A 26,426-nucleotide genomic window follows, 5' to 3' on the forward strand; every position below is an offset into this window, starting at 1 on the left:
TGTTTTTCAAACCAAATTTTGTTTTCCAATGCAATCAAAAAAGATAATAAATTATAGATATATATATATAGTCAAACCTCCCTTAACGGACACTCCCAGATAGCGGACAGTTTCTGAATCCCCAGACCCTCAAGATAGGCCTATAATGTATTTCACTCCTCGTTAGCGGACAGTAAATCAGCTGAGTTTTGTTTTACTTTTCTGTGTCTGGTAAGATTTAGCTTTGTATTGCTTTTGCGGAAAGCATTTTTTCTACTCCTTTACGATGTTTTGGGGCTAACCAATACCGATAAGAGGGTTAAAACCCCTTTTTCTCCGAAAACAGGAGCCATTCAAGTCGACCTTTTCAGTCAAAGCTTGTAAAAGTTTTGTTTTCATTTCATGCACAAAATTCAGGGTTGGCCGGATTGGACCCCATGTTTTCTTTTTGAAAAAACCCATTATTTAGGACACTTTTGGGTTTTTTAAAAATTTTCTAGAAGTTTTAAAAAAAAATAATTTAAATACTTTCACAATTTAAACGTCTTTTTTATTTGTTCTTCACCACGGCCAATGGACATAAAAATGAATTTTTAACTTTAATAGTATTTCTTCACTCTTAACAGCATTAAAAAAATACTTCAAAGATTTTAAATTATGTTTTTTAACTAATAAATAATAATAATAATAATAATAATGTTAATAAACTTTTTTCTTTAACTGGTCAATAAATAACTCAAATTATCTTCACTAAGTCCTGTCACATCTGATTTTCTCAATATTTGTAGATTGTACAGAGGAAACTACTCTAGCCGAAAGGCTTTCGTGTGAAATATTTTCTGGAAACCATCACGTCACAAATCTCGAATAAACAAGGTATATTTTTTTATAAATTAACAGGTTTAACTAACGGTCGAACAGAAAACAGAACAAGATGTACAGTATTTTCAATATCTCACAAAAAAGTTTAATATTTCTTACTCTGTACACAGAAATAGAAAAACAGGCAACGTACAATTCTAGAAATGTCTAGATTAAGCTGGAATTCAGTAAAAAGGGATTTAAACTACTTGAAGTTCTACAGTAGTTTTGCATAACAAATGAAATACAATAATGTAAAAGGCAAAAAAAAAAAAATGTAGTAATTTTTTAGACACATTAGATTTTATCACTCGAGAAGTAACTTTGCCTTAATTGTTGGTAATCATGGAAACTAAGAAATCTGAAACTTCACCATTCTTGGGTTTTGTCGTCTTTTTTACTTTTCTTCAGAAAACGCTGAATTTTCCAGCTTTTTTTATCCCAAGCCCAAGACAATTTTTTGCTTTGTCCATAAACTTACGCTACAATATGCTACAAGTACCCCACATTTTCCCTAAGAAAAGGCAAAAAAACCCACATTTCTTTTTAAAAACCCAGCTTTAGTTGGGTTTTTTGGGTTTTATTTTAAAAAACCCTGGGTACGAGCTTTTTTAAAAAACCCGGGTTTTTGCCAACCCTGACGAAATTCCAGCAATAAACAGAAGAAAAACATCTTTCTCTTTTTACACAGTACCTTGCTTTATCAGATTGCATGGGAGAAAAAAATACTCTCGTGCACCTTAACGTTCCCCCGAGTGTCAGCTCCACGTCATTTCCCACCAGACGCTGATGAGGAATCGGCACAGTATTGCCAGATTGAGTGAAAAGTAGCCGATTGCGCTACATTTTGTTGCAGTCTAAAACAAAAAATGTGCTGAAAATCAACGACATTGATTCTATTGTGCTTGACTGGTTTTGTTCAGCTGGAGGAAACAATTTACAAATGCCTTCCTATTTTATTTTCCCAAAAGATTCAGCGGATTATTTACTTATTAGTTAAGTTCACTTATATAAGCAATACTCATCAAGGGCACCCATGATAAAGGGGACAAAGTGTAGGCTCAAGGCCCTCCCCCCCCCCTAGAAATGAGAACTCCCTTGCTTTTAGTGCTTTTTTCTTTGTAAAAATGTATAAAAATTTCTTTTCCAGCAATTACTGAATAAGTTGTTAAAAATGTCAAATTTTATTATCTCTAATCTGTACTGAAATCGGTTTCCTTGGGGAAAATTTTTGAGTCTCCCCTCCCCCCCCCCCCTCAATTTTTTAAAATTTTGCATATAGGCGCCCTTGAACTCATTATTTTAATTTAGAACCATAAACTGTATCTGTGGGTTTAAAATACAAAATTTAAATGCGATTGTAAATTCAGACTCCCCAATAGCGGACACTCCCCGTTAATGGACAAAAATTTTGATCCTGACCGTGTCTGCAATTGGGAGGTGTGACTATATATTTTTTCTAGTGATAACCGCACAGCTTTGCCCGCAGTTGAAAATTAAAAGGTCCTTCGGTTTGCCTGTATATTTACAAATAATGGATGACGAATTTCTCGCCTATTGGCAATGTTCATTCGCTCTCCCAATTCACGTCATGATAATTTCGTAATTTACTCGTCCATCTTATGATAATTTTGCTCCAGCAAATGTTCTTAAAATTGAAATAGAAAAAGAATAAAATCGTATTTTCGAAAAATCGCTTCGAGGTGCACACCCCCATGCTACAAACCTGTTTTGTGCCAAATATTATGAAAATCGGCCGAACGGTCTAGGCGCTATGTGCGTCAGACATCCAGACAGAGAGACTTTCCGCTTTATTATTAGTAAAGATTTATTTATTTTCAATTCTTGTGATAAAAAGTATGTTCTACCATATAAGGAAAACTTGGATTTTTCACTCTGTTGTATGTTTTTACAGTAATAAAAAAAACTAGTTTTATACATTCTCATTTTCAATACCTTAAATTCAAATGTTTTTAATTAAAAAAAATTATTTTTATCTAAAAAGTATGAAAAATTGATATTGAGTGATGCAGCCAAGATTGAACCCTGGCTCCCTCAACCTTTATTCCAGGACTAGAGGAATAGAAATTGCTGCCTCTCTTTCAAAATTTTACTTTATATAGAAATAAACAAACTTGCAAGAAATGGCGTAATGCAGCAAGTTTGTACAAAATAGAATGTTAGTAACAACTAGCAAATGAAAAGCAATAATAATAAAACCCCATAGTTTAAATATCTTGAAAAAAAGATATTTTAGTTCTTTTCCTTCAATTTGCCTCTTACTCAAATGATGTTTGCTAAAAAACTAAAAAAATAATGCTTTAATATAGGATATTGTTGGTTGGGGTAAGTGGAATCCCTTTTGATAACAGTTTGTTTTTGAAGCATCATACAAAAGTTTTAACACAAAAAGAAAAAAAAATTAAACTTATTAACTTATTTTATCTTGGACATTATTTATAAACAAAAGTTCATTATTATTTTCTAAAATGATGCTTTAAATATTCCCAACGATTATGTATATTTTTTTAATCAGATGGGTACTTACCTCATAGGATGGGATAAGTGTGTCACCCTCTTTTTATTTGAATTTAAATGAAGCATATCTAAAAAAAAAAATAAGGGCGTCTTACTTTATAAAGTATGAATTTTTAGTGTGAAATAATTTTTTTTAAAGGCATCCCACAAAGCAGAATACTGCTAAATTTGCGACATGCGACGCAGAGATGCCTGAGCTGCAGAACAATTCTGTTCAAATGTGAGAGCAGAACCCAGACAAATTTTCTGCAGAAATTCTAGATTTCCGTGAAATTTCTGCAGATACTATAGATTTTCTGTAAATATCTTCCAACTGAAGATAAAATTCTGCAGACTTCTTTAAATTAGAAGTAAATAAAATTCTCGTAAATTATGATAATTCGGCGGAAAGCTTATGAAAAATATTTTATTCGATAAGTCATCTGCAGGAACTTTAGATTTACTTTGAACTTAAAAGAAATCTACAGAATTTGTGCAAAGTTATGTCTTGAGTTGGAAGATATTTGTAGGAAATCAATAGTTTTGCAGAAATTTCATACTTTAAACCTGAAAAGATTCTGATTTTTCTACGTTTCTGGTTCCTCTTTTCCTTATTTTTTCCAATCACCCTTCATCCACTGCAATTTCCTCCACAAACATATGTTTTGGAAAACATACTGAAACACGTCCATCCCCAAAAATTGCGTGTCTTGTTTGAGATGGCAATCCTTTTGCATCCTGAAAATATATCATTTAGAAAGTTTTGAAGTGTTTTATTATTTGCTACCCTAACTCAATTCATTTTATTTATTATTTTAGTAATTTATTTATTAACACTATTTCAGGGTTGCCAACTGCTCCGCAAAAATGGCGAAACTCCGTGGCTCCGAAAAGAAGTTCTTTTGCTCCGCATTTCCCAACCAAAAGTTTTCAAGCTTAAATTTTGCTATTTTATCGTAACAAGCATGTAAATATGGGAAATTAAAGATGATTATACTAAAAAATTGAAATAGTGTTTAAAGCTGTTTTATTAATTTAAAAATAATTATTTTTATATTCGCGCTTAACATTGTTTATTCAAGCTATAAAACAATTTTAGATAGGTGGTTTTAGTTTCTTTTATTAATTTTTATACAAAATACAGAACTACTCCACAAAATTTTAAATTGCTCCTCAAAGACCCCACAGATGGCACCTTGGTTTGGCACCTTGTTTTGGATTTTTATAAAATTTCGTATCTTTGTACTTTTGATGCATTTTAAAAAGCATATAAAATATTTTTGGAGAATCTCAATCAGTCTAGGTTCTACAGAAATGCATAGCAACTGAAGTTTTAAAAACTGAAAATTAAAAAAAAAAAAAAAAAAAAAAACCCTCCTGTGTGAAGCGATTTTGATTTAGAGCTTCCGATTTGTGGATAAGGTCTTAATTACTGTTTCGTTTTTTATGGACGTTTATCGTATCATCTAATTTAGAAAATCACCAGTCATTGTATGACTGGTGCAAATTTCTTGTCCATTTCCATTCCATTTGTAAAAGCAATTAACCCAACGTGTAGGGTCTTATCGCAAAACTTTTCCAGGAATCAAAATAAAAAACCTAGGTAATGCTTTTTTAAAATCAAATCTGCTTGAGGTTATTGATTGAAAAAAGAAAAAAAAAAACATTAAAAGTAAGCAATGTAATTAAAGGCGACCAAAATTAAAGAAGCATTTTGTTCTGTTCTTCATATCAATTGTAGCTAACATTTGGAATGGGTCGGAGAAGCAAAAGTTTTCCACTCTAATGTAAAGTGTTTTAAGGTATCAATTTTTACACCTAGTTTTTGAAATCCAGGCATCATAATGAAGTATTTACTTGTAATATACATATACATCTAATAGCCACTTAATCCTCGCAAAGCATTGATATTATGTATTTGTCATGAATACCTCCTATATAAGACTGAAAATTGAGTATGTCAGGTTCTCTGATTCTTAAGTACTTCTGTGCAACATACTTAGTGCTTAAATGGCTCTCAAAGGATTTTTTTTTTTTTTTTGAAACTATTATTCTATGGAAATGCCATATGCAGCATGGATGACTTTTGTTCTGCATGTATTTACTGCAAATGTTGAAATTACCATTACAATATAAAAACCTATATGAAATATACAATACTATACAAAAATTTATACAGTATCTATACAGTTTTGTATAGTATTGTATACAAAATCTTGTTACTGACTAGCTCATTAGAGTTAAAATTGCTAATTTTTAACTGGAGCATCTACTTCAAAGTTTTCCTGGGCAATTCCAAAGTTTTCTAAAGTATTTGCCTGCATTTAAAGATGGAGCCTTCATCACATGAACATGGTGTATATGTGCCTCATATGTAACAATTCATACTTTGTCATGATTAACATCAATGCTACCTTCTATCTCCACAGTTCAGTAAAACATTGATGCAAATTTCTCCAAGAGGTCCTAATCTATTTCTGTTGTCTTTTTGCTCAGGGCTCAGCTGTACTTAGTTTTATTTTGTATTTTTACATTGATATTGTATAAATTATCATTATTTTTATTAATATCTTTGTTTTATCGTTTTCTCATCAATTAAATTTTTTACTAGTGCTTTCAAAGATAGTCGATTTAGTCCAATCACTAGAGACGAATTTGGAAAGTTACATGTCTCTGTCTCTATTCTGAGACATTTTGAAGATGGTGAAGACTATATGGACTGGGAGGTAAGGTCGTGATATATTTTTTTTTTGTGATTTTGATAATCTTATACAGGACGTATATTTCAAGATTTTAATTTTTGCATTTGGAAGGAAGATTCTTCCAATCATTATCTGTTGCTGATTGGACAATTTCCAAGAAAAAGATCTAATAAGTTTTAAGGGTTGATTAAGGGATAATTTTAATTACTCGTCAAAATTTCAGAAGAAAGTCAAACATTGGCAGTTAAATATTTATGTACTTTGCATGTTTTATGGATATGTCAATGTTATACGAATTAAGAAACATTACTACTTTAGTAGGATTGTGGTTATTCAGAACAGTACCAGAAGAGGCTGTAATAAGCAAGGGGGTAGATAGCTTTAAAAAAGTCATGAATCTTCATTGGAGACTAATAAATTAACTTGCACTAGCCTAGCTGGGTTCAGAGTTTGTTGCTGATCATCACATTTGTATTTGTATCCCAAGAGCAGATTTCACTTTATGTAAACATTTCCTTTATTAATTTTAAGTAGTTTTTATTATTTTTAATATGAGGCAGTGAGAAGCAAAGGGATGTAAGTGGTATTTATCAAGTTTCAAGGAAAACATGTTTAAAGATCATATCCTTGGTAGGCTTTCAATGATTTTTTTTCTAAATCATGCTGTATACCAGCACCTACCAGGGCTACTGGTACCATCTCTTGACCCAAGACAGAGGTGAGTTTCATCTACCATTCATACAGGTTATCTCCAAATTAAATTTTGCCACTTACATCCCTTTGCTTCTCCCTGTCTCATATAATTTTTAATGTTTTGAGACTCCAACCTTTAAAAAATTTTCATTTCTACTTTTTAATTTTATAAATGCATTTATTATGGGCAATAAACCTCCAAATCACAGATAAACATCTTAAAACTTGCAGCTGATGTGTTTGTTTTTATAAATGCTATTACATGCATTATAACTTATTAACACTCATTATTAATTTATCAATTATTTTAATACTATTAATAATATTTTTTATTTTATTTTATGACCAACAAATAGCACTTATGGTCCTACAAATCCTATATTGAAATCACATGGTACAGTTATATTGAACAAATTTTATTCAAGAAAGTTATTTCAGTGGTCGAGCCCTGAGTAATTTTCGGAAAACTGCAACTTTATTTTTTTATTGATTTTCATCAAGATTATGGGGGGAAAAAATGAACTCCTTTCTTAAAGTAAGTTCTTTTAGTTCACAATAAAAGGCTATTTTTTTTTTTTTTTTTTTTTTTGTCAAAAGAAAAAAATTATGACATAACTTTTTCAAACCAATAAGGTGGGGTAGGTTGGTTCACTCTTTGTGGGGCACGTTGGATCAGACAAAACTACCCCACATAATTTTTAAAAAAAATTTTTTCTCTTATATCTCAATAATTATAACAATATTCTAAGAGTTTATTTATACATTCATTTCATTTCATGTTACACATGTTTCGAAATAATAATAATAAAAACTTTAAGCAAAAAAAGTAAAGATAATTTTTCAACAAAAATTACACAAAATTAATTTTACCAAAAGCTTTTTTACAATTTATATTTTCAAACATACTTCTAAATTTTTCCGGACAACTGTTTTCTAAGAGTAAAATATGCAATACATGTATACATGCTATAATGAAGATCCTGCATTAAAAAAATTTTTTGGCTGAACAAGCATTCTATGTAAAAACAAAGTAAAACAAAAAAAAAATTTGAATTGTGAAATTTCGAATCCAAATTATGTTTTTCGCAATTACGAACTGAGACAGGACCCTACTCGTTGGAGTTATTGTTTCTAGAAACAGCTCCTGTCCCCCCAAAGCCTGCCTCTCCTCCTACGTGTGCATAGTTGTGTGTGCGCGTAGACCTGTGTGTATGCACGTAGGCGTGTGTGAGTGTATGTGTGTGAATGTGCGTGTGTGTGGGACATGGACGCCTCCGACCAGGAGATTGGATAGCTCAAAACCGGAGCAGCCGCGCCGCGCCGCCAGCAAAAGACGGTGGGCGGTGGTGCTGGTGTCCCTGGTCCAAGTTGAAAAAGGCACGGACACCAAAAACGGTGAAATGAGAACAATAGGCAATCATGATTGCTCAATAATTGATTAAAGGAATAAAAAAGTATACTTTTACTTAAGGTTATCTAATTTTATTTTTTATATTTGATTTTAAAACACTAACATATGCTAACTTAAATCTGTCAATTTTATTGTACTTTTTCTTTCAAATATATGGAATTAGTATAGCAGGATTCTTTTCTTTTTAGTTGTTTCATGCAATGCAATGAAAAAAAAAGAGCTTTTTCCCCCCTAGCAATCATTGATATAACTTTGGATAAAAGTAACATATGACTTATTCTTCAGAAACCCAGTCCAATAAAAGTGCTTCTTCCAAAGCTCTGGAAGAAGCACTTTTATATTCCCAGATATCATTTAACACATCTTTAATTAACTTCAATATTGTCTCGTGAATATTCAATAATTGATTTTTATTTTGATCTTTTAAAAATAATTGTGTACTATTGGTGAATGCTTATTATTTTTTTTTCAGTTAAGGATGATTTATCAATTAAAATCAATTTAATATGTTATATTAATCTTTAAACTTTATATTTTTCACTCTTTGTTAAAAGAATATAAGGTAGTTACAACGTTTGACCTTGTGCAGTCGAATCCCGACTTATGCGAGAGATGCGTTCCAAGACTCCTTGTGTAAGTCGAAATTTCGTGTTGTGGCGAAGGGTATGTGTAAAAACTTTGATAAATATACCCAATTATTTTAAATACTTGTAAACACCACCTAAACCGGTTAAAAACAATTTCTCAACTATACATTATTGTTTCTTATAAAAATAAAACCTGAATTTTTATTTATTTAAAAAAAAAAACAGTTCTATTCAACCCAAAATACTGCTACAATGCACAAAATCAATGATCAATGGGAAAGAAATGTATAAAATAAACCAGTACGTTACGTACAGTATGTAGTAATAAAAACAAATGCACTGTAGTTGTAATGTATAGTAGATCCATAATGATATTTGTAACTTAAAAACGTCATAATGATGATGATCTATGCTGCATGATCAAACCGTTATTCCTATTTACTTTCAAATAAACAATACAGTTGCTTCACTAGTTTTTTTCTTTTTTTTTTAAATAACCTTCCCATCTATGGTAACACCCCTCTTCCTGGTTTCTTAAAAGCACAATGCAAGAGCAGCTTCAATTTTCATAATTTTTGCATTTTTCTTTAGATACTACTCGGTGAACTTTTTACGGATTTCCTTTTCTTGACTTTTAATTGTACATATGGAAGATTCACTCGTACCTAATTGTTGTGCTACCTTCAACGCATTTTATAGTTGTTCATGCACATAACCTTAAGCTTTTCTTTAATTGTCAGAAACTTTCTCTTTTTCTTTCATGTTCATGAACTTTAGATGAAACAACGCTCTTAGTTATTGTATTCATCAGCATTCATATTTAGAATGAAAATAATAAATGGAAAATGAGGAGGGGGTATTTGTATAAGAGATGTTCAGACTAGTACGAAGTAGGAACTTCCGCTATCAGTGATGCTAAAGGGATAAAATACACGAAAAAAATTTTTAGTATCCAAGGTTCTGTTAAAAAATTAATATAAAAAAAGTTAAACAATTCAAAATTTCCAAAAAAAAACAGTGGTTTTCAGAAGTGTTTAGTGAAACTTATTGTAGAAAATCTAACTACTCAGTAAATTTTTTGATCAGATAAAAAAATTATAAGTAAAAAAGTGAACCAACGTGCGTCCCCTCCCCTTATAACATATTCTTTTTCAACTCTAACTTGTTAAATTTTCCTGTGACTTTTGATTCTAATTTCAAAAACTTCATGACTTTTTATCTCTTGTTTCAATTTGGTTAATGCATTTATTGGCAATGGAACTGCTGTGTGACATATGAAGATGTTAAAATTCATAGCAAATGGGCATGTTTTATGAATTGTTACTATATGCATTTGAACTTAAAAGCAATAATTATTTTTTATATACATCTTACCCTAAAAAAGTTTCTACATATATTTTCTCATTTTCATAAACCTGTTCAACTCATGGCATTGAATTAAGCCACTTTTACGTAATGCTTTTAATTTTCTTGCTGCAAAACATGGTTGATATTCAAGCTAATAATTTCTTTCAGATAGGAGTTCATGGAATCAGAATAGAGTTTTCAACAGAAAAAGGCTCCAAACGAACAGCTACATATCTTCCAGAGGTGGCATCAGAACAAGGTAAGCATTTTATCCTACAGTTCGAGATTGGGGTTGAAGTCTTCTAGAATGGTGCTGAAGGTGGTTGGATGATCACATTTGTTATCTAGGTATTTCGGTAATTTTAGAGCTGCATTCAGTTTAAAATTATGACAAAAAATGTTTTTTTGCTTAACAGAAATTACCATTGTAATACTTGCAATGTCCTACTAGCATTTCATTGTTCTTTAGAGGGGGGGGGGGGGTAGGGTTTTGTAGTTTCAAAAACGATATTTTTTTTCTTTTTTGTTTTGTCGTGTAGTTAAACATTTCAAATATATGTTCCCAAAATTTTAAGTCGTTTCGAGCAAAATTCTCAAAGTTATCAAGCATTCAGTCTCCGTTCCTTCAAGCCGTAACTCCGACAGCTGCCGAAGAATGCAGCGGTTCTAACAGCTGCAAATGCTTAGAGTGTCAGTGCTGGCATGGGGTTAGTTAAATACACTATAAATAAATAATGAAAAATGAAGAGGTTGAAGAGTTCGAATGTGCAACAGGGACTGTACTCTATAAGCTGGAATTGATGCTTTTTAGCTTCTAAGACTTCAAACGCGTTTTTCTCAAAACTACTTTTTCAAAGTCTGTGTTCACTCCTATTTTAAAACCAATGGACTGATTCATTTCAAATTTAGTACACACTTTCTACTCATAAAAAATTTCCCCCTACTTTGAGTTTGACGTTTTTTTTTTTTTTTTTTAATGGTTTTTTTACTAACAGAATAGCAGAATTTTTCTTAAAAAATAGCACTTTTAACTTCAAATGGCCGCTAAAAACTTTAAAGTCAAACAAACAATCTGAGAACGTAGGGGAGAGGATCAGTTAATACTTTGACTTAATTCAAATAGATTTTAATTTCAGATAAATGTCAGCTGAGATGCAGTGAACACTGCAAATCATCTTTCTCCAAAGGTACTCTGGGAAAAGCTCTGTCACCAGATATTTTTTGATCAAAAATTAATAGAATATTCTTAAAAACATACATAATAATGAGCAAAAGGTTTTAATAAATTTAATCAAACCATTTTTGGATAAATATTCGTAAAAAAAAGTGAATTTCAGTCTCAAAACTAGAGTGTCTCTCTTATGAGCCCTAAAAAAAAATTTCATATTTTCACACGTCTCACCCTTTTATTTGGTTACATTTACTGTAAAAACAATATATGTAAAGTTTGAACAATATGTTTTAATATTTAAGGGTAGCTCAAGCACCTTAAAGTTTTGAAACAGTAACAGAAAGTAGGATTACATGTGAAACAAGAAACTTAAAATCAATAAACTAGTTGGATTTAGTTTCAGGGGCGCAACCAGAAAATATTTTTAGGGGGGGGGGGCACAATTTTTTTTTCACTACACTCAGCATTCTCTCTTTCTCTTTACATCAATGTATATTTATTATTATTACTAGAAGACTCGACAGACGTTGTTCTGTTCGAACTTTGTTAATTGAAAAGTTAAAAAATTTCAATAAACTATCAAGTGTTTGAACCATTTTCTTGAAAAAAATAAGTAAAAAGAAAATATCTTAAGCTGCTTGGTGTCAGAATGCGCGCGTATATTTTACAATTTTATTTATTTTTATACAACTTTATTTATCTAATGCCCACTGAAAAGTTGTTTTATTAACTATTTTTTCTCCCATACTTGATGGCTTGTTCCTTCAGCCATACTCAAAGGATAAAAAGTGTCCTCTGATATTAAGTGTAAAAAACTAACTACCCATCTAGAACAAACGGAAAATCCCGCTGTAACATCCCCCATATGAAAAAGAGTAAACAATCGACAGGATATCGTTTAAAAATATAAAGGTAAATACAGTTCTCTGATTAAGCGAAAATCACTCCCCCCCCCCTCCCGATGTAAAATAAACACATTCTTCAACTAAAATGACTAAAAACTCTTTAAAAACGAAAAACAATTCTTTGCAATTTGAAATATTTTGCCAAATAAACAAGAAATACAATCAATTACATTAACAGTAGCTTTAAAATGTAAACAAATGATCACGCACTCCCAGCCAATCAGTGAGTGAAGCCATTTCCAACCAAATAGCGGTCCGATCTTTTGAACGAAAACTTTTTAAATTTCATACATTGCCTAATTTGTTCTTTCCGTCAAATATAAAGATCTTCCACTACAGTGATCTTTTGTGTACAGAACTACCCTGTTGTAATTTATATGGACGAAAATAAAATTTGTTTCGTCTTTAAATTCCATCATAGTTTCCTTTAATAATATACTGATTAGTTAGATAATCCTAAAAGTATTCTCGACATTGGTGCCCAAACTCAGATGGATTTCAGCCGAGAAACAAATGTTGCTAGGTACGGTACTTTCTGATCATTTGGTTAGGAAAACCTAAAGCACCGATCCTGTCACATGGTTCAGCTACGACAACAGAACACACGTTTTGCGTGAACCTTCCAGTACTTTAGTTTAAAATATCTCACAGGACCTTAAATCGTTGCATTCAAGAAAAGGAGGCTTCACTCTCTCTTTACGTTTTATCTATTCTGAACTGACATATCACAGTAGAAAATTTCATTACAAAAAGCAGAACTGGCTTTCTTATTGTCCTTTGGCAACGGGTTAAATATTTATTTCAGTTCTCGCTCAACAATAGGTTAAAATAAATATTAATCATTTGGGAGATATAACCATCCAATGTTTAAATTAATTAACAAAAACGTTTCTGATTCGATCCATCTCGCTTCGAAACCATGCTTGCCACAACTTATTTACACACAAAAAATTTGATCAAAATCGGTCCAGCTGTTTAAAAGGCTTATGGTGACAAACATCCACACAGAAGATTTTTATATATAAAGATATATCACGGGTCCGACCTAAAATCGTTGCTTTCAAGAAATGAAGGGTTCTCTATCTCTCTACGTTTTATCTATTCTCAATTGACATATCACAGTAGGAAATTTCATTACAAAAAGCAGAGCTGGCTTTCTTATTGTCCTTTGGCAACAGGTTAAATATTTATTTCAGTTCTCGCTCAACAATAGGTTAAAATAAATATTCATCATTTGAGAGCAGGGTTGGCCGTATTGGACCCAATAGGTTTTTTTGAAAAAACCCATTTAAAAAAACCCATTATTTAGCCCACTTTTGGGTTTTTTAAAATTTTCTGAGAAGTTTAAAAAAAATTAATTTATTTAAATACTTTTGCAATTTAAACTTCTTTTTTTTTTGTTGTTCTTCACCACAGACAATGGACATAAAAAATGAATTTTGAACTTTAATAGTATTTCTTAACTCTTAACGGCATTAAAAAAATACTTCAAAGATTTTAAATATGTTTAACTTTTTTCTTTAACTGGTCAATAAATAACTCAAATTATCTTGACTAAGTCCTGTCACGTATGATTTTCTCAATATTTGTAGATTGTATACACAGAGGAAACTACTCTAATAAAAGGCTTTCATTTGAATTGAAAGGCTACGGGGAAGAACGATCAGTCCGTTTTTCTAAAAAACTCTGGTTAACCTATGGGAACACGTAGATTATTACAGACAGTATTCAAGAGAAATATTATTCAGACAAGAATCATCATAGTGAGTGAGTTTTAACAGGGAAGAATGAGGCTACCTTTGAAGTGATTCAAGAGATTTCAAGCTCAAAAATGTAATGAGGGAAATTTGAGCATGGACTAGGATTACTCTTCCCCGTGGCCCTTCAATTATTTTCTGCAAACCAACATGTCACAAATATCGAATATACAAAGTATATTTTTTAGAAATTAGCAGATTTTTTACAAACGGTCGGAGAGAAAACAGAATAGGATGTACAGTATTTTCATTTTAGCTTACGAAAAAGTTTAATATTTCTTACTCTTTTCATATAAATAGAAAAGCAGGCAACATAAAATTCAAAGAAATGTCTTGATTAAGCTGGAATTCAGTAAAAAGGGATTTAAACTACTTGAGGTTCTACAGTAGTTTTGCAGAACAAAATGAAATACAATAAAGTAAAATTCAAAAAAAAAAAAAAAAGAAAAGAAAAACAACATAATAGAACAAATGAACAATAGATTTTATCACTCGAAAAGTAACTTTGCCACTGTTGATAATCATGGAAACTAAAAATCTGAAACTTCACCATTCTTGGGTTTTGTCGTCTTTTACTTTCCTTCAGAAAACGAAAAATTTTCCAGCTTTTTTTACCCCAAGACAATTTTTGTGCTTTGTCCGTATACTTACGCTACAGTATGCTACAAGTACCCACATTTTCCCTAAAAAAAGACAAAAAAAAAACCGCATTTCTTTTAAAAAACCCAGCTTTCGTTGGGTATTTTTGGGTTTTATTTTAAAAAACCCAAAAAACCCTGGGTCCATGGGCTTTTTTAAGTGAACCCGGGTTTTTGCCAACCCTGTTTGAGAGATATAATCATCCAATATTTATAAATAAATTAATTAACATTTCTGATTCAATCCATCATGCTTCGAAACCATGCTTGCCACAATTTAATTACACACAAAATTTTTTATCAAAATCGGTCCAGCCGTTTAAAAGCCTTATGGTGACAAATGTCCGCACAAAAGATTTTTATACATTAAGATTATTATTATTTAGTAACATTCCTTAAAATTGTATAAGTTTTGCAATTTATTCAAAAACTGTTGCAAAAACATTAATTGTTCTTATGCCAGAAGTGAAATCACGTTAAGAATAAACTTTTAAAGTACTTGAAACAACAGCATGGCGGTAAGATGTTCAAATTAATAAATGGAAATCAATACTTGTTATTACTTCATTTACTATATTAATGAAATAAATCATATTGCACACGAATTTTTATCACCAAAAGCTCTAAACTATTCATATTTTTAAGATTATTCAAGGAAAGAAAGAAAAAAGGAACACGTTAAAATGGCATGAAATCACTTAAAAATACAACAAAATAATCAATAAAATCACTTACACTTGATGAGTCCTAAATATCCACATTGCATATGTGCACTTATAAAATTGTCTTATTGTCGACAATACAAAGTTTAACCGTCATTGTTTCTTGGTTAGTTCTTCTGCAACTTCTTCAGCTTCTACAACTATATCTTTGTTGATACAAAGCTGTGCTAATCCATTTAAGCGTTCTTGCATCATTGTGCTTCTTAAATAGGACTTGAGACGGCACAATGTTGAAAACAATCGCTCCGCGGTAGCAGAAGAAATAGGCAGTATTATGAACAGGTGAAGCAGTATGTTGATTTCTGGAAAAATGTCCCTGTTGCACTCCAAAAGAGCATCGTGTGTGGTAGTTGGTTTATTTTCTGAATTTTGCCACTTTAACTTCCACCTTGCGAATTCCCCTCGAATCACACATTGTGGGCCAACATCGTTTTGATAATACTCTATCGCATCGGAGAGATCTTCAAAAGAGGTTTCAGAAACATTGGCTGGGATCAATCCTTGTATTCGGGTGCACTTTGCATCATGAGGGGCGAAACGTTCTTCAAGCTGCAAAATTATATTGTCTATACGTTTAGCTCTTCTTGGAATTTTAATGTAAAGGTCGAGATGTTCTGCAATTCCTGAGGCATTCTTGAAAAGAACATTAAAATTGTCATCAGCCATTGAACGCTTCTCATTTAATATGGCCAGAATGTCTCTCATCAAATTCATTGCTTTTGACAAATCGTCAGTTGCTGATTGGAGTGCTTTTGATATGCGAAGTAAAAGCCCGGAAATATCTTCCATTATCAGTAATTTAATCACAAAATTAAAATTTCCAACTCCTTTCAGCAGCCTTAGATGCAGTTTTCCCTTTGCCAGAAGAGAAATCTTCCAGAGCTTCAAATATTGTAGGAAAAATTTCAGCAAATCATATCACAGAATCACGTTTCTCAACCCAACGCATGGGGCATACTTTTTTTACATGAAGTTTTGGAGAATCATTTTCTTTTATTTTTAATTTAAAATATGCTGTTTGTTTTGCAGATATAGTAAAAAAAACCACCCATCTCTTTTATTATGCCAAAAGCATTGCGGATTGCAGCTACTTTCGATGCTTTCTGTGCAACCAAATTTAAAACGTGGCTAGCACAATGAACAAAGGGAGCAGATGGGGAAATACCTTTTATGATAGCTTGTACTCCATTAAATCGACCACTCATTGTCGATGCCCCATCATAATTTTTCCCACGAAGAAAGGCTGTATCAATATCCAAGTTGGACAAAGTTTTTAGAATTGCTGATGCAATAGAAGAAGAAGATGAATCACCTTCAAGATCGCAAAATCGAAGAAATCTTTCTCGAACTTTCACGTCTTTAATGCACCAGACTGATACAGAACACTGTTCTTTCGTAGAAATATCTGTCGTTTCATCAACAATGATGCTGAAATATCCTTCATCCTTAACTTCTCTGGCCACGGATGTTCCAATTATTTGACCACATCCTGAAATTATCTTGTTTTGGGTTTTCCAGCTCAAATAAGTGGCGTTGGCAGGAGCAGACATGAGATGCTTTTTTAAATTAACATCTCCTGCATCCAAACGAAAGCGTAATGCTCCTCGGAATACTCCGCCATTGACTTCGGTTTCGGGGCTTTCAAGTGGGCTTCCGCTATCTCGGTGCCCGCGAAGCGGCAATTCATGTCTTCTGCAGAAAATAACTTTCAATTATGGGCATAATATTGGATTGGTTTTTCAAAATCTGGTTCCGGCTACAACTGTCCATAATGTTTATGATAGCATTTTCTGGTCTTCTAAAATTGGCAACAAACTCTTGTTAAAACTCTTAAGCAAACTTAATCATTGCTTCTCTATAGTATGAAGTTTTCTCATGAGAATCGCAAATTTCTATTTCATCTTTATATTGACATAGCAATGCTTTAACTAGCTTTCCCAGCTTTTGGTTGCCAATATTGTCTGTTGCGAACAAGACACTGTGCTTACAAAAAGCTTCGGAAAGCTTTTCACTGTAAGCTAGCCAAGCTGAAATTTTCGTTTCTTTCCCATTTCCACAACTTGAGGAAAAATATAATTGTCCGAAGGGACCCAACATTCGGTCACAAAAGCATATCTCATTTCTCGAGATACTTTCTCTTCGACGCATAGTCCAGTGTCGTGAGCGTGAGTGATATCGATATAATTCGAGGAAGTCATTGCTTCCTCATCAGGTTGTTTTTTTTTCTCCGATAGTGCTGACAAATCTACATCTGTGCTGTTGGAAGCAGATATGGTTGACCTGGAGGCCCTGAGGTCAAAGAACGTAAGTTGGCGTTTCATAGATAGTACTGATATAATAAGAAATCAAGCCAAAAACAATTTTTAGAAACTATCTGAATTTTTTACAATAAAAACAAAAAAAGGCATTTTATATTATAGATGAAGATTAACAAGAAGTAGGTTTAAAGTGATACAGCTTGAGCATAAAGTTTAAATGAAACTCAAACTCAATGAGAATCGTTCTGTAGTTTGTGTAATCGAGGGGGGGGGGGTAAGAAAGGATTGGCCAATACAAACGCCTGTGGTAGCGGCATCACCGCCAACATTTTCCAGTACAGCAGACAAATGTCATCTTAATATTATTAGTTACAATGAACGCGTGTGTGGTCGGCCAATCAGGCATCTTTTTAGTCCCCCCTGCAGCATAACATTTTTACCTGTCGTCAATCAGAAGTGTTTCCGAGAAAAACGAAAGTGGTGGTGAGTTTGTTTTCCGACGTTTTTCTCCTCAGATTTACTGCTTATCCATCCACTGTCACACCGAAAAAGATACGATCTTGTAATCACTGACGTTTCAAATGAGTTCCTAACTACAGAAAAAATAAATGCCGAAAAGGAGAGAGGGGGAAGTTTTAAATGACCTCTCGTCGTCCCTGCTTACTTCGGAACCACTTCGTTTCCTCAAAGCGCATTAATCTTTGTTCAAATAAAAAAAAGAGTATTTTTGAAAATTGTTCAAATTAGCGTTCTGGGGGGGAGGGCACGGGCCCTGTGGACCCCCCTGGTTGCACCCCTGATTAGTTTATTGCACTCATTTTATACATTGACTTTAGCTTTTCTTGTCAAGTTTACATTGTATTGCCTTTGCAAAAACTAAAGGTCTTTACTAAGTGTCATTTTTCTGCTTTCAGGGTACTATTTTTTATGATTTTCAACAACTTGCAATAGAAATTGTAGTTGTATTTCATGATGGGTAAGGAACCCACTGTATTTATCAATAAGAGCAATTGCACATTCAGCATGGTCGTTTACAACTTTCAGGGATTTAACTATCTCGTTTGCCTGTTTGTAATCATCTCTTAATTCCCATACATTTGGAACACATTCAAGAAATCCAGCTACTGAAGATCCAACAACTGATAAAAAGTCACTGTCCTGGTTGTAACAACAACCTTGCAAATTCTTATTCTTAACTGAATTAATATCGACTTGAAGCTTCTAAGAGAACTTTTTATCTTTATCGACTGGAACTTTATTCTGCATATTACACACCATTTGTCTTTAGATAACACTTACAGAGTTATTAAATAACGCTAAACAAACAAGTTCTTCTGATAAGTACCACAGGTGATTCAAAAATTAATGTAATGCTGCTTCTGAAATGGCTGAATGTATTGCTGAGTATTCAAGAAAAGATTTCACCATCAAAAACAAGTGATTGTATGGAGCACTGAAAGTATTTGGTGCAGAAATCCAAGCTTTTAAGTATATATGAACTATGAAAATGCACATATGATGTAATCCTCTTTCTTCTTTTGAAGTCAGTTTAAGTTGGGCTTTGAAAAACCAGATCTTGAGACAATATATAACTTTGGACTTCCACCGGGCATGATGGATTACTCCCGGCGACATAAATCTGACTCCCCTTTCTGGAACCCCACCAGGAAAGATGATTACAAGTTCTAGAAATTCTTTATAATCTCCTCTTAGCTTTGATTCTCTTTGTGCTAGATATTTGCTTGCATAGTCGATTGTTCCTGTCTTTATATCTTCAACTAGATTAGCTACCATGTCAAATGAAATTCCTGGTTCATACTTGTCTGCTTCAATATATCCCCAATATTCTTGGAAAAGTTTAAACAGTGCAACTTCTGGAGAAGACGTAGTTCCCATACACACTTTAAGGACCAAACTAATTATCAGCTCCATTATTGGGTGCCTGCAAGCAAATGACAGAAGATTTTTACTAAGCTTCTTCTCTAAAAGGGTACAAGTCCCAGAATTTGGGCCTGTGTTTGAGCTGGCTGTGTCGAAGCACATTGCACGAACATTGTCCTCAATACCCCAGTCTTGAACGGTTTCAAAGACAGCTGCAGCCTGAGCTTCTCTAGTTCCAGATCGAATTTTTGGTTCTGCCAATAGTTGAGAAGTTCCTTTCCTAGAAACTAACACTGGTAAATGATCAATTTTCTCTTTTCCGGTAAGATCATTGATTAATTTTCCATCCCATTGAATGACAAAAGATACATAACCTTGAAATTTGGTCTTAATTTTTTCATATTTTTTAGCTCTTTCTTTCATTCTTTGTCGACAAATCGAGTCCTTGTTTATAGAAAATTTTGAGAACAAAAGTAATAATAAATGTATAAAAAAGTTATTTAAATTTTTTTCCTTATATTGCTGTCACATGCACCACATGCCATCCTAACTTCTCTTTCACTGAGCTACATCTAAATTTTGTCCGACCGTCCTAAAATTTTGTCTGAATTTTCTTTTCATAAAAAGGAACCAATTTAGGGGGTGAGAGGATTATATTTTCATACTTTGACAATAAGAGACACCCTACTGAACACCCCTCCCACCCCCCTAAAGGAGTCTTCCCTTTGTATTTTCCAATCTTTGAATAGCTAAATGAAAGGAGTTTCAAATGCTTACTTCCTGGAGGTGTGGGAGATTATCCAAGTACTAACCATTTTCCCAAGGGAGAGTTCCACCTATTTTCTTTCTTTTACTTTGGAAATTCCTATTTCTTCAAGGGCTAGTCAGGTATCAATCTCTGATCGAAATGACATTAATGGCCTCATATCTGTTTTGATGTTTTGCATAGGTGTTTGCATTAAAGGAAGCCTTAATATTTTGCACTCATCTGCTTTTTTCATGCATAATTGTTCTGTACAGTTTAGCTAACAATAAAAAGAATCGTTTCAAACCTTGATACATTGCATTGCATCAAAACATCGCATTACAAATTCACTTTTCTTTTTTTAAATTTATTTTAAAGAAATTTATTATACTTATGTCTGTATAAATTTATTACCAAGGTAATTACAAAACCACAAAATGGCATCCTGCAGATGGATCAAAGAACTTTGTTTTTTAAATCTTTTTCTTAGGAGTATTTTCAACCTTTATTATTTATTTCAGTCTTTTTATTTTTGTATAGAGATTTTTTTTAAAAATTTAAAGTAATTTTGATTTGAATATAAACAGCAATTCCAGATCTGTAAACTTGTCGCATTGATCTAAAGCAGTGGTGCCCAACCTATGACCTGCAAGCTAATTTGTGTGGCCCGTTGTTTTGTTCAATGTTATAATATAATCAACAAGAAGTTCCGTCTAAAACTAAACGAGCCTACTTTCCCGTATACCCATATCTACTTTCTATTATCTGATCAAAATTATCAAAAATAGCTAAAATCACATTGTTTCAAACGTAATTTTTTAATATTTTAAGCTGATTTCTAGAAATAATATATGTCTCACTCATCTAAAAAAATGAAATGCATAAAAAAAATAAATAAACGAACAAATAAAATAGCATCTTTTTAACAAAGTAGCTAATACACTTTTTTCCATTAACCTCTTTACTGTGAGAACTTCTTCGCCATAAAAGGTCAGTTTATGCATAAACATTTCGAAGAGCTATGTTGTTTTCACAGCAATACTGCTGGTTCCAGGACCTCCGGTTCTCCAGTGTTGCCCCCTTTGATTTACAAAGGAGCTTCTGCTTGATCAATCCAGCCATTATGGTAAACCAGCTCTAGATAGTTTACTAAAGAGTGGGAAGGGACGCTTTCCCTGAGGGGTAGGTTGACGAAGACAGTTCGAGGTTGGAATGTATTCACTATTCACTTGGCTTTATCTCTTCTTATTAGAGTTGTTCTGGGAACCTTTTTCAAATTCTGCCTGCTTTAGAAGCTGTTTTCTAAGCATTTTATTACGAAATTTCGAGTATGATTTTTACATTTGTTCAGATATCGCACATTTTATTAGTGCTAGTTACCCAGTCATTGAAATTCGCTATTCAACTTTTGAAACTTCAGCAATCCAATTAATTAAATTAAAAAAATACTTTTAAAAAGAAATAAAAATTGATTGAAGTTGAAATTACTTTACTTAACCACAAAAGTGTAACATTAAATTAATTCTATTCTATGCATAATTGAATTGCTTATTAAAACTGCGAAGATTAGTATTTGCGAAATGATTTTACTATGATAAGCAAAGTTATTTTAATTTTTTTACAAATGCATAACTAAAATCTAGATAATGTCTAAAATACTATTACAATAATGCAGTCTTAATTATTAAATGGTTTATAGTTTTGCTGCATAAATTTTTATATGGTACCCAAAGACTGGAATTCACTTGTATCACAAGTGGTTTGTGGCAAACCGATCAAATAGTTGAGTATGTTAGTGTTTCCTATGTTCCAACCAACTTAAAACCTAGGTTTTCAAACAATAAAGTTCAGACTAGGATATTTATAACTTATCCTGTCTTATATTAATATTTTAAATCCGGCAAAAAGTTCATTAGCAATTGTATTAAAAGAAGAAGAAAACTTGATTGTATCGTATATGTTATATGCATTGTCATTCGAAACCGACGTCTACGAACTCCTATTTGAAGAGTGTTTGCAAAATGTATTTATAGATGGGGCAAACCTAACCTGGCAGCATTTTGAAGGCTACGCAGATCCTAATGACAACATCACGAAGCTGCCAGGTTAGGTTTACCTCAACTCAGGGGCGGCAAATAAGGGGTGCGAGAGGAGGCGGTCGCACCCCCAAATTTTTCGCTAAGAATAATAAATGGGTAAATTCAATTTAGATAGCATAAAAAAATAATTTGCCTGCCTTTTCAGAAGAGAAAAAACTGATGCAGAACAACTGTTTGCCTTAACTAAAAAAGTAATATCTTCAGAAAGGATAAATATTTCAAAATTGTGTGCCCTGTGTTAGGATGGATTTTCTTGAATGAAATGTCCAAACAGTCGATTTTTACACGCAAACTCCTTGTCATTTTACATACATTGTTATGCTTATATTATAACTTAATGTTTAGCTAGTAAGTGTTCATTGACTCCTTGTACTAGAAACACATTTCAGCAACTCGACGTATCATATGCTTTCAGAGAAACTTTTTGTAAAGATATGCTTTTTTTTTTGAAAAACATCCCATATCAACAAATATATATTGAGGGTCTTTGCTTGACAATCTCTGAGTGTCACAAGATGATATTCAAGAGTTAAAGCTATAAAAACCCTTCTTGAAAATTTTAGGGCAGTTATTTCAATCCTGGAAGAATGTGGTTGCATCCGAAACATTAAAAGTATTTTTTTTTTCTGAAAGAGCATGCTTAAAAACATAGGATTTAGCCATTTTTTAAATAATTTGACAAAGTTTAATGTTTTTTAACAATTATTTTAAACGTTGCAATTTTATTTTTTACGCTTCTGCACATGATATCAAATGTGATGCCTTTCACTGATGCCATTAGCACAGAGCGCAATACTTAATTCGCATCTTTACTCATGTTTACTGGAAATGATATGGCTGATAGCAAGCGTAGAGTGCAATATTTCGCTACTGAAATATCATAAGCTGGAAACGCGGCAGACAGCATGCGTAAGTGCTTCAGCGCGCTACTGGAGATGCCCCAAAGTACATCACTTGCGACGCCATAAAGACTACACCTTCTTTTCAAAATCGGACATTTTAAAAAATTAAGCGTTGGAAAAATGCAAGTTTTTTCTCGCTCTATGTTATTTATTTATTTCTTTTTTGCTTATTATATCAATTTTAGTGACTAAAAGTAGTACTTTTGACTGAAGTAAACCACCCCATTACTGGAACGCGATCTTTTCAATGATAGGAAATCTGATGGCATTTTGAAATGTATGACTTCGTTTCAATTCTGTTTACTTTATTTGTACTGCAGAGAGTTTTTCAAACAGTGCTACATTCTGTCAAAAATTTTTCAATCCGCTAATCTTAATTCTTGGATTAGCAGTTGAAACTCTTAGTAATTTTTGCACTAATTCATTTAGTAATTTTTGCACTAATGCATACTTGAACCAAGTGCGGAACTTTGTGGCAGAACTTTCCATAGCAGTTTTTACTGTTAGCTAATGTAGAAGAGGAGACAAAACCCACATGAAGTTGCAATATTTTGAATAAAATGATAAATTCACTTTCTCAAGAAATTGAGACAAGATTTGATGAATATATACTTATCTTTGGTTTTAGGTTCAGTAGTTTGCAAGTCGTAGGTCGGTTATAAAAAACGAAAATATTACACTAATAAGTAAAATTTATAGCATGAGGGAAGAGGAATTGTTTTGTGAATTGCGACTATACTTTTTAATGACAAAAAATAAATACATTCCAATTAAAAAAAAAATCTTGGTTATTTTAAAGAGAAATCTGAAAGAAATGTGTTTTTAACATAACTTTCTTGCTTCCATTGTTTTTCGACTGTTTCAATCTGATCAGTTATCATGATTTTTGTGTCTCAGGAGGTTAGAGAATTACATTCGAAGCACAATGAGGCAAGCATAGACCTTAATTTTTAGCTGTACTGGCAATAAAGCTAAACACTGGATATTGATTTAATATAGTAACAAAATTTTGTGTTCTTCCTAACTCCGAAAATAGCAGATTGAATTTTGCTAAAAAATAAAAACTACGACCAAAATATTTTGTGTGATAACTTATTACAAAATAAATTAAAAGCTTCGGCCTCAAAAATTCAAATTGTTCTTAAGGAACCTAAATATTCTTGAGATTAAAACCATTTTCTTTTTACTTCCTGTTAACCAATATGTATTTTATACCATACTGAGAAAATTCATGCTTAAGAAACTTGACCCCCCAAATGAAATGCTGAAATGCCGCCCCTGCCTCAACTATAACCTAAATCAAAATCGTATGCAAGATCCGACTAAAATATGGGGGGGGGGGGGCGTAGGCAGACTTTTTCGCCTCCTCCCAAAATTTTTTTCAAATTTCATCATAGTGCCATATTTTTCAGAGCGTGCGCCCTCATACCTCTTGCGCACCCCAAACATTTCAAGAGCAGGAGCCGTAGGCTACGGGCCAGTTCCCAGAAAGTACATACTTCTGACAACGCCAGCGACTGCTATATACATAGGCACCAAGTTGATTTTTCTCCTACACCAGCCTTTCTCAATTTTTCTTGACACACAAACCTGCAAAATCTTTTTAAAAAAATCCCAAACCGCACATGTGTTTTTCTTCCCTTATTTATTAGTATTTTTTTTTAATTTTACAAAAATCAACTCGCAGAGCCTGAAAAATTTGTTAAAAAAACATTCAAACCGGAGAATTCCGCCCCCCCCCCCCCACACACAACCTTTTCTTCTTTTTTCTCAAAAAAAAAAAAGTAAACTCTTGACTCGCGGGTCGTTGTGAAAAAAAGTTAGGGGGGGCAGGGCTCGACGAACTAAAAGTGAGGCCCTAGGTCCACAATAATTTGGAGGCCCCCTGAAGACTTTATAACGGAATGCAATGGTTGATTTACAGGTTTGCGACCCGTCGGAATGCAGTTTTGGAACCTTTTGTGTATCACAGAATTACATAAATGAATTATATTCCTTTATGATAAATATGATATCCTATCGGGGCTCCTCAGAATTGTAACATCGTAAATTTACTATGCAAAAATCTTTAAGCAATTTGGGGCCCTTGAAAAAGATGGGACCCAAGCCCAGGCCTAATTGATCTGTGCGATAATCAGGCCCTGAGCGAGGACATCAGAATAAATATTTTAATCAGAGCTGTCGTTGCTCTTTGCTCGAATAATCTGTGCCTATTCCATTACAACATATTTCAAGGAATTGTAAATTATGTACTTTGTGACAGGAATTTCATTATATTGAAATTTTAGCAATGTAATGAAAATTAAAATGGGAAGGAACATTTATTTTTTGTTGAATGGCTATTTCGTTGTATCGGTATTCGCTGTAATGAGATTTTACAGGGTGGCGACAGATCAGGGAAATCAGGGAGATCAGGGAAAAGTCAGGGAACTTTATTAATCAGGGAAAAGTCAGGGAAATATCAGGGAAATTTGAAAAAATTACAAAAAATCAGGGAAAATTGATTTTGTGAAGGAAAAAAAAATTTTTTTTTTCTTTGCAAAATTAAGTACTTTAATTCCCTACGCACTTTCCGCCAATTATCTGTTCAAAAAAAAGTAAAATTAATGAGGTGCGATTATACACTGCCGCATATTTGTGCATCTTTTTTCCTCAAGTCAAAGTATTGAATCTTACTTATTAACCACAGGATGAACTTCCTAAGATTGCTTCTGTGTCTGTTAGGTTGTTTATGTTACCTAGCTTGAAATTTCCTTTTACGCTTTTAATGTTACGTAAAATAAACAACCATACAGGCAAAGAGGAAGCCTTCATTAATGCCTTAGCTCCTTTGCCTTTATTCCATTGTCTCGAAGTAATTAGCGTCTGTAATCACGATTTCAAGAAGAAATCTTCGGTTTTTGAATTAATGCTGATAAAAGCTTAAAAGTTATTACTTCTTCGCGTTTTTAATTTAATTGCTAAAATTGAACTAAACTTTGTTTTTTGCAGTTATACTATTTTTTGTCACCGCAGATTATAAAGGTTTTCTTTTCTTCAGGCTTAAGTGATTCTTTAATTTTATAACCAAGTTGTATTCTTCTTTTAAATATTTTGAAATTAACTAATTGCTTTTTTTTTTCTTTTATTTCAAAGGTGTTTGTTACAAAAGCAATCTAAGATTTTTTTTCATTACATACTGTTAAAATCATTTGAAATAGAGTTAACTTGTGTGCTTAAGTAAATATCTTTTGTCGGATGTCTTGATGTCT

At 32.7% G+C, this 26,426-nt stretch overlaps 1 protein-coding gene across 1 annotated transcript in view; it reads left to right on the forward strand.

Moving 5' to 3' along the window:
• The window catches only part of LOC129227537 (nuclear protein AMMECR1-like), a 54,491-nt gene that overhangs the window by 23,919 nt on the left and 4,146 nt on the right, over positions 1 to 26,426 (forward strand). The window contains exons 3-4 of the mRNA XM_054862111.1: positions 5,969 to 6,083; positions 10,266 to 10,356. Of these exons, the coding sequence (XP_054718086.1) occupies positions 5,969 to 6,083; positions 10,266 to 10,356 (206 nt within the window). The remainder of the gene's footprint in view (positions 1 to 5,968; positions 6,084 to 10,265; positions 10,357 to 26,426) is intronic.

This window comes from Uloborus diversus, chromosome 8 (assembly GCF_026930045.1).
Source record: "Uloborus diversus isolate 005 chromosome 8, Udiv.v.3.1, whole genome shotgun sequence".
Taxonomy (NCBI): domain Eukaryota; kingdom Metazoa; phylum Arthropoda; class Arachnida; order Araneae; family Uloboridae; genus Uloborus; species Uloborus diversus.